The following is an 8,360-nucleotide window of genomic DNA, read 5'->3' on the forward strand; positions in this document are numbered from 1 at the left end:
GCCTGTCACACACCAACGTCCACCTTGACTGAGCATGTTTGCCACGTGGAGAGGTTCGCGTCCCACGCCCTGAGCCCGTGTGTGCTGTGAGGGCCCCGGGCAGCGTGGTGGCCAAGACCGTCCTGCCCTGGCCCATGGGGAGAGAGGCTCATGGGAAGGCACCCGTCGGGACAGGGTCAGCCGCTGAGGTAGCCCCCGTCATCGCTGTTCCTCCAGGCCTGGACCACTTCCTGTACGGCCTCACGGACGAGATGGGGCAGGCACAGCGGGAGCAGCTCTTCGCCGTGCACCGTGGGGCGCTCATCGACGTGGCCCACAGGTGAGTGCGGCCTGCAGCACCCTGACAGTGCCTCCTGTGGCCCCGCCCTGACCCCTGCCCACCTTTCAGGTACCTGGGTGTTGGTGGGAGCGCTCATGGGCTGGCTCTGCTGGGGCCTGAGAATGCGAGGACCGCCAGCGACCCGTCGTGGGTGATACAGTGACCGGCAGACCCCACAGACCCCGCCAGGCCCAGACTCTGTCACCGGCCCCCAAGAAGCAAGATGGAGCCAGATTTACTTTGAGAGGTCAGAAAAGCGATGGTCTTTTCCAAATATCTTGATCGTTTATCATTCTGGAAGTTTTGCCAGAGTCACGTGCTGCCCAGCAGGGCAGGGACCTGGCGTGAGCGGGACAGAGGTGCGGGCCTCAGCGCCAGAGATGCACCGCGGACTTTCTAGTAATGGGGACACGTGTTCTACTCATCCTAGAGTATTTACTTAAAAATAAAAGGCAACGCTGACCTAACTTGTGCTTTAGTCATTTTAAATGGCGCTTTGTTCATTTATTCATGTTCCTCAATTTTTAGCAAAAACTGAGAATTGCTTTAGCAAAGGTTTTTCCAACATCTGCCTTGAGCTATAAAATAGTGTGGTCACTAGGGACCCAGGAGGCCTCTGACTGGACGCAGGACACGCAGCAGCTTGGGGCCGCGTGCTGCCTTGCCCGTCCCTACCGAAGGCCATGTCATCTGGTACTCACTTTGCGTTGTTTTCAGACAGGGAACTTAGTGCTGTCCCCTCCTCTGTCATCGGGTCCCCAGTCCCTGCACAGCCTAGGGGCAGACCTCGCTGAGCTCGGCCCTGGCGGATCAGTCTGCTGGCCCCGTGCTCAGCGCTCCTCAGCGGCCAAGGATTTCTGCCTGAGATCTGTTCCGCATGTTTAGACGCATCGCCTCGCACACCACACCTACGACTGCAGTGTGCGTGGCGGGGTCTGGAACCCAGCACGCCCGTCTTCCCTGCAGGACCCCATCCCTATGGCTGGTGGACAGGCTGGTTCCTTTCTCGTCTCAGACTTGAGAGCAAAGACTGGAAAAAAGAGGCAGAAAAGTTCTTCACTCCAGGAGGTCGTCTTACCTGGGACCTCAGGGCGGCCGCTGCCCTGCCTTGCGGCACACGCTTGTGATGTCGGCTCGCCGCCACACCTGGCTGCAGTGGGTCCCCTCACTGCTGTCCTGGACCGGGGCCCTTTCTGCGCACTCGGCCTGTCCCACATCTGCTGCGTCACGGGTGTGGCCCTTCCTCCTTTGTCTCCGCATGCAGCCTGGGGCATGGTCCCTGTGAAAACGCCCTGGCTCCTGCCCACGGACCCGCCCAGAGCCTGAGGTTTGAACGCCAACTAAAAAAAGACGAAGACGGTTTAATACTGTGGCTGGAGGTTGAGCCAAACGTTTAATTGCACTGGCTGTGCGGTTTACAGCAGGAGATGACCCGTCGGAGTCCCAAGGTGCGAGGGCGTGAGGGGCACGGGACGGGGGCTGCACAGGGGCCAACACCAATGGGCCTCACAGAGTGCAGGTAAATAACGTTCCAGAAACGGGCGGGACCAGGAAGTCCAGGCGTCTCGGCGGGGTGTGGTCGGCCGCGTCTAGATAGCCGCAGGCTCGCCGTAGCCATGGCTGGGCACGTGCTCCAGCTGGCCCAAGTCCGACACCTCGAAGCTGGCCTTGTACTTGGCCAGGATCTTCATGAGGGGCCGCAGCTTCAGCCACCACTGCTCGCGGGGGATTCTGTGCCTGTGGACCAGATGGGAGGCAGTGGCCGGGTGAGGCCCGCGCCCACGGAGCTGGACAGGGTCCGGGGCCGGGTTCCTGCAGCCCGCCCCGTTTCCACAAGGCTCCTGTCTTCTACCTTGGTTCCCTTAAAACACTAAGCTGACCTGCTCCCCACAATCATTCAGTTCCTTGCAGGAACTGTGACAGCACCGCCCCCGTCACTCGGGACTCCTGTCACCCAGTCTAACGGCAGGAAGGTTTAGACTTGTGATGCTCTATGTACTTACTCAAAGTCCGTCTCCTTCTTCAGCTCCGCCACGGGCTGGAACAGAAAGTTTCTCTTGGAAATCCCCAGCACACAGATGGACTCATCGGTCACGAATCTTTTCCCTGTAAAAGACATGACCTGAGGCTGGAGGCCAGAGGAAGGAGGGCAGCGAGGCTCGCTGAGGCGGGGAGCAGGGTCCTGGGGGACAATGACAGTTCATGCTCCTCACACTTTTCTAGGTGGATGCCTGGCTCCCCGGGGCTGTGACAGGTGGGCAGAGAGCAAGCAGCCTGACAGTCCCCTCAGGCCTGGGGAGAGGGGCAGAGATGGTGGGAGAGGCTGCCCTCACTCCACACTCACCCCAAGAGGGGCTGCTGCCTGCGCCTGGCAGACGCCAGGGCAGTGCTCGCTAAGTACGGGACAGGAAAACGGGCTGGGACCGGAAAGGACAGCTGCAGCACGATGCTAACAGGAAGCCAGCTGGCTGCGCAGAAGGAGCAGCTGCAGGTAATGAGTAAGCACCCTTGACAAACTGGGAAAAGTAAATCCGAAAAATAGGAAGAAATACAAAAGCAGCAGTTAACGTAGAAAACAAACAGCAGAAAGCATCCAGGTCCACTTTACGAAGAGGAAAATCAGGCTGAAACTACATCACTGTTTTTGTGTAAGTCAAACGCTGGAAATGAAATTAACGAACACCCACAGCTGATAAGACGGATGGAGAAAACTGCGGGGGGCAATGCAGATCAGCACAGGTGACCTAAACCCGGAACGAGGGGCGGCATCCAAAAGGAAAGAGGCGATTGTGAAAATTTTCACACCAAACTTTGAAAATTTAGATGAACTTGAAAATTTCCTTGAAAAGGTAACTTACACAAATGATTTCAAAAAACAACCGGAGTAGTTGCATAAACAGTACAGAACGTCAGCAGTCAGCTCTGCCTGCAGAGTGTGGGGGTCTTACCAAATGCCCAGAAATCAAAACACCTGCCTTATGAATTATTTCCGAGGGGAACCCCCACGAACCTCCCAGACATCATAGCTGGGACAAGCCTGACCCAGCAGCTGCAGCTGACAAGGGCAGGACCAGCGGGAAGTGGCCGAAGCAGGAAGCTGGTACAGTGAGCACGGAGATGCACGGGGGCGCGAGGGCTCCCCAGGAAGGCCAGCTGGGCTCGACTCCAGGAAACCTGTTAGGGAGGCCTCGACGACCGTCCTGCCCAAAGCAAAACTTAGACCCTTCAGGACTGAAACCCTGTGGTGGACATCGGTGGGTAATGGCCCAAAGCCACCTGCGGCCACGAGCTCTGAGGCCCTGCCTAGCCCAGGGCCTCTGCCACCGCCACATCCATCCAGGACGTGTCCACAGGAGTCGACAGATGCAAAAGGCAGCAGGAAAAAAACCAAAACTCACATACAGATGCTTGATGTATGTGAACATGGAACCCAAAAGGCAGAACGTGTCTCTAAATAATCACTATAATTAACACACACAGAAAGTTGCTGATTGAAAAATCACCTTAAAAAATTAGTTATAAGTAGCATATACAAATATATATTTTTTAAAAAATCAAGAAGTAAAACAACGTCTAAGCTTATGGAGATACAACGATCATGAATTAGAAATTCAGTGTTTTAAAAAAGTCAATTCTTTCTCTAAATGACTTACTGATTAAATATAACACCCTTCCCCCCACCCCCAAATCCAGCAGGATCTCGTGTGCACGGCAGCAGGAGAGGCCAGGAACAGCTCCAGTGGGACACAAAGATGGCACCTGCCCCACCAGGCGGCAGCGAAACGAATACTGGCAAGGACTGAGAACTATGTGCCAAAAACAAACCAAATAACCCAGAAACAACCCCATAAGCTTACAGATAGATAACTAACTGATCGACGATAGAGGTTACACTGCAGGGTGGGAAAGAATGGATTTCTCGATAAATGGCACCCAAATAATTGATTATCCACATGGAAAAAAAACGAACCTAGACCCTAAACTTCACATTGGTTGAAGTGGATTAAAGAACTAAATATGAAAGACACCAAAGCCGAAAGCCTCAGGAGAGGAGCGAGCACCGGCTACGCGGACGCCAGCATTTCAGCTCACGGCGCCTCGCAGGAAGTGACGAGGCGTACACATGGGGGACATTGTACAAAATGACTGACAGAACAGAAAACAAACCTGCCAGAACAAAATACTTAAAAACTGCTATTAAGTAATCAAAATACTTTTGAGTCCTCTAAAGTGATGTAAACAAAGCACGACATAAACATGGCCAAGCAGCAGACACACAATACTCAGAGTCCAGAGGAGAACGAGATGGTCCCCTAAGCACAAAGGACCCCTCACGTTCCTGCAAAGCCGCAGTGCAGGTCAGGTGTCCAGGACGGGGTTGGGCTGGCTGGCCTCGGAGGGCCAGGCCAGCAGAGGGCCCAGGGGACCCCACCCTTCCCGGGAGCAGGCTCCGCGCCCCGCACCTGTGCCCCGTGCCTCCTTCAGCTTGGTGCTGATCCACTGCATGGCCCGGGCCGAGATCTTGGTCCCAAAGTTCCTGTCAAATGGGGACGGTGCTCCGCCCTGTGGGGACGAGTGGAGCCGTGGTTACCCACAAAGTGTCAAGGCAAACAGGGGTACAGTCTGTTCAAAGTGTGCATCGTGCTTTCTAAGAGACTCAAATTCGATTCGGGTTTTGGGTTTTTCGTTTTGCAAACCGTATCTCCTCCTGTGTCATTAGGACCACATGAGACAGAGTCTGGGGACACTGAACGGCAGAGCCTGCGGGGCAGGCAGCACGGCACTGTCACCCCTCGAGGTCTTCCCTGCCCCAGAGCCTCCAGCCGGGGCCCCAGTTTCCTCCGAGATCCTACCAGCTCTGTGGGCTCACTTTTACAAAACATGCCATTTCCGAAGACTCGGGGACCTATGGTGTGAACGCTGGCCAAGGTGTCCCGCGGGCACAGGGGTGGTGGGGTGGGCGAAGGCAGTGGCCGCCCGCTCCGGCTCGCGGGGCGTGGACCGGTCACCGGCACCCGAGGTGCTGACCGCGCTGTGACTGGACCGTCTGATGCCTCGCTGTGGGTGGCGGGCGAGGCCAGCACTGAACCAGCCGCCGAGTTTGACCCAGTGTCCCCAGCTACCCAGTGTCACTGCGAGACACCCACCTGAGGCCCACCCGCCCAAGCACCGCCACGCTCCCTCAGCGGGCGACACGGCCTGGCTCCACAGCAGACCCCGGCGCAGTTCCGAGGTCTGCAGCCAGCTGGGCGTCTCCGTACAAACGCCCTCCCCCCACAGCCGCTGACGGGGCCGCGGCCCACCTGCTGCATGTGGCCCAGCACGTTCTTCCTGCAGTCGAAGACGCCCCTGCCCTCCTCCGAGTACAGCTGGTAGATGAAGTCAGTGGTGTAGTTCTCGTTGCAGCTCTCGTTCCTGCAACACGGACGGCGTGGGCTCAAGGCGCGGGCGGAGGGGCGCGCGGGCGCGTCACCCACCCCGCCTGACGCCCCGCGCTGTCCCCACCGCCATCGGCGCCCTGACCAAAGAGGTGGCCTGGAGACGGCTTAAACACCGCAAGGCACAGCCGTTAGCTGTGCAGGTGTGCGCGGGTGCGTCGCACGGCCCGCTGCCCCCGTCCCCACCCCCTCCGGGCGGCGCTCACCTGAGCACGAGCCCCCTCTGGATGGTGGTCTTCATCTTCTGCGTCAGATGCTCCACGTTGCTCTGGGGGAGAACACCCGTTGGCAGGCAGGACCTGGCGAGCGCTGCCGCCCTCGGACTTTGTACCGTGGTGGCGAGGACGCCAGACGGTGCGTGCATCGGGCAGAGGCGAGTCCCACAGGACGATGACAAGGTCACGTTACCCGGCACATTTACTTAGCGAGTGGGACTTGGCTTCATGGGGAAACACTTCAAAATCAATTGGTTTTTCTCTAAACACGTCTATTCCTACGTTCTGTGCAGCGGCCTAAACAAGCGCACACCCACTGCGCCGTCTTCGGTCTCAAGGGAGCAGCTGTCACCTCGCTTCACGCTGGTTCGCATGTGCTCACCAGCATCTCTGGGCCAACAGGAACCCCACAGACTCACTTTTGCACAAATTCTCTGAGGAAAGGAACCCTCACGTTGAGAAGAAATGTGCAAAACAGGAGAGTTTATGTGTGGGAGCCTGGGCAGCAAGGACACTTCCTAAGTCTGCTACGCCAGGCGCTGGCCAGGTGCCACGTCATGCTGGAGGCGTCCGCAGGTCAAGGTGACAGTTCACAAGCAAAAACATCAAGTACCTCACAATTTCGTTAACTTTGTTCGGGCACGTGACCAAACCATAATGTGCGTGGTTACGATTTACTGTTTTGTAATTTAGTTGTTTTGCTTGCCGACGCCTGAGCAGGCCGCCTCCAGCACCCCCTAGATGCCCCAGCCCCTTCCTCCGCCACCAAGGGGGCTAGGCGATGCAGTTCACCTGCACTCACTCTCCCCTGAAAGCTGGGGGCCCCAGACACCCGTGTGGATTTAGAAAAAGTGACATCTGCAACATTAAGATTTAAAAGCAGCAGTGAAACCAGGAGAATCCCAAGGTCGGCTGCAGACTGCAGGTGCGGAGGGCGTGTGGGCGGGCCCGCCCCCTCTGGCGGGTGATCACTGTGGGGCGGCTGTGTGGGGGACAGCGGGTGTGGGGGCTGTCGTGAACCGCCCTGAACTGCTTTCTGAAGGGAGGGAGCTGCAGAAGAGCAAGGGGTGTGGTCGCTGCCGCATGCCCATTCTGCGTCCCCAGCGGGCACCGTGCCCCCCTTCACGCGGTAAGCAGCACAGGAGCATGGCCGCAGCTGCCCCCACAGGAAGGGGGTCACCATCCCCGCACTCAGAACACAGACACCAGGCCACCCCGGAAATGCTAGGTCTCCTCGCCGAATGGCTGTGACCGCTCTAAGGGAGCGGTGGCCGCCAAGTGCGTGATGGTGACATGGACAGACCCCAGAAGGCCACGCGTAGGGGTTGGGGAGCGGGGTGCCCACGCTGTCACCGTGCAGAGCTTGGGCTCAGCGTGAGGCGCCGGCTGCAGCCCACGTCCCCGGATGCCCAGGGCTGCCACCCGAGGACTCACCTGTAGGTCCCGGATGTCGAAGGGTTCCTCGAAAATGTAGGCAGCGTCGGCACCGGCCGCCAGGGCCCCCATGTTGGCCAGGTAGCCACAGAAGCCGCCCATGGTCTCGATGATGAACACGCGGCGCTTGGTCCCACTGGCTGACTGCTTGATGCGGTCGCACGTCTGGCCACAGAGGAGAACACAGTCATGCTGTGCAGGCCCGAGCGCGGCCACCACGGCAAAGCCAGTGACGCATGGCCGCAGAGCCTGCCGGTCTGGGCCCTGACCCGAGTCACCGCAAAACCGTGTGGCTGTCGCCCGAAACGTGCCCGTCGCCTCGGTCTGGTCACCCTCCACCCATCCCTGCACCTGACCACACGTGGAGGCCTCTACTGACACAGACGGTAGCCCCTCCTCCAAGGCCCCAGACACAGTCAGCCCGGCTCCTGAGACCACACCGGCCATCGACGCTCTGGGGGATACACACAACCCAGCCGCCCGCCGTGCAGACGGCCACCCTCCCTCGGGCCCTGCAGGCCTGTTACGAGCTCCGTGAACACGGCAGGGAGGCGGCTCCAGCCTGGCCCGCCCCCCGTAACACCCCTTCCCCAGGACCAGAAAGCCAGGTGCAGACCCGCCCACTGCGTCCCCTTCCACTTGGTCCTCCCGGGACCCTCAGCACGCCCTGCCCCTGGGAGAGGCACAGTGGCCTCACAGACACCTGGAGGAAGGCCCAAGCCAGGGACAAACGCTGGTGACACTAGAGTAAGACGCCACACACTACAGGTGAGGAAGGGGTCAGAGCGCACGACGGCAGGGTGGTCCTGGAGCGGACATCCCTGCGGACGCCCTGCCCCCGCCCAGTGACATCTCCGCAGACTCGCAGCCACCAAGACTGTGACAATAAGCGTGTGCTGCTTTGATGCACAGGTCTGTGGCTGTCACGGCGGCACAGGGAGGGAGATCCTTCCC

The 8,360-nt window shown here is 58.7% G+C and overlaps 2 protein-coding genes across 3 annotated transcripts in view; one reads left to right on the forward strand and one right to left on the reverse strand.

Annotated features, from left to right (window-relative positions):
* Positions 1–7: 7 nt before the first annotated feature.
* LOC105299185 (presequence protease, mitochondrial-like) lies at positions 8–1,686 on the forward strand. Of its 2 annotated transcripts, none has more exons than XM_023536984.1 (2): positions 8–319; positions 1,286–1,686. In XM_023536984.1, exons 1-2 carry the CDS (start codon positions 135–137, stop codon positions 1,338–1,340), a joined length of 240 nt encoding a protein of 79 aa, XP_023392752.1. In that variant the 5' UTR covers positions 8–134; the 3' UTR covers positions 1,341–1,686. The 2 variants fall into 2 exon arrangements, with proteins under 2 accessions (XP_023392752.1, XP_011369097.1); XM_011370795.2 differs by lacking the exon at positions 1,286–1,686 and adding an exon at positions 389–808.
* The window catches only part of PFKP (phosphofructokinase, platelet), a 56,319-nt gene continuing 49,638 nt past the window's right edge, over positions 1,680–8,360 (reverse strand). The window contains exons 16-21 of the mRNA XM_023536976.1: positions 7,407–7,571; positions 5,964–6,025; positions 5,623–5,734; positions 4,783–4,882; positions 2,323–2,425; positions 1,680–2,056 (exon numbers count right to left, since the gene is read on the reverse strand). Coding sequence (XP_023392744.1) covers positions 1,909–2,056; positions 2,323–2,425; positions 4,783–4,882; positions 5,623–5,734; positions 5,964–6,025; positions 7,407–7,571 — 690 coding nt within the window. The 3' untranslated portion in view covers positions 1,680–1,908. The remainder of the gene's footprint in view (positions 2,057–2,322; positions 2,426–4,782; positions 4,883–5,622; positions 5,735–5,963; positions 6,026–7,406; positions 7,572–8,360) is intronic.

Source organism: Pteropus vampyrus, unplaced genomic scaffold (assembly GCF_000151845.1).
Source record: "Pteropus vampyrus isolate Shadow unplaced genomic scaffold, Pvam_2.0 Scaffold175, whole genome shotgun sequence".
NCBI classification, from domain to species: Eukaryota; Metazoa; Chordata; class Mammalia; order Chiroptera; family Pteropodidae; genus Pteropus; species Pteropus vampyrus.

What these genes read in the sequence shown, in the direction of transcription:
- LOC105299185 (XM_011370795.2), top strand. Translation starts at nt 135, where the DNA reads ATGGGGAGAGAGGCTCATGGGAAGGCACCCGTCGGGACAGGGTCAGCC. An exon ending in CTCATCGACGTGGCCCACAG is followed by an intron (nt 320 to 388) that starts GTGAGTGCGGCC and finishes CCCACCTTTCAG; the next exon opens with GTACCTGGGTGTTGGTGGGA.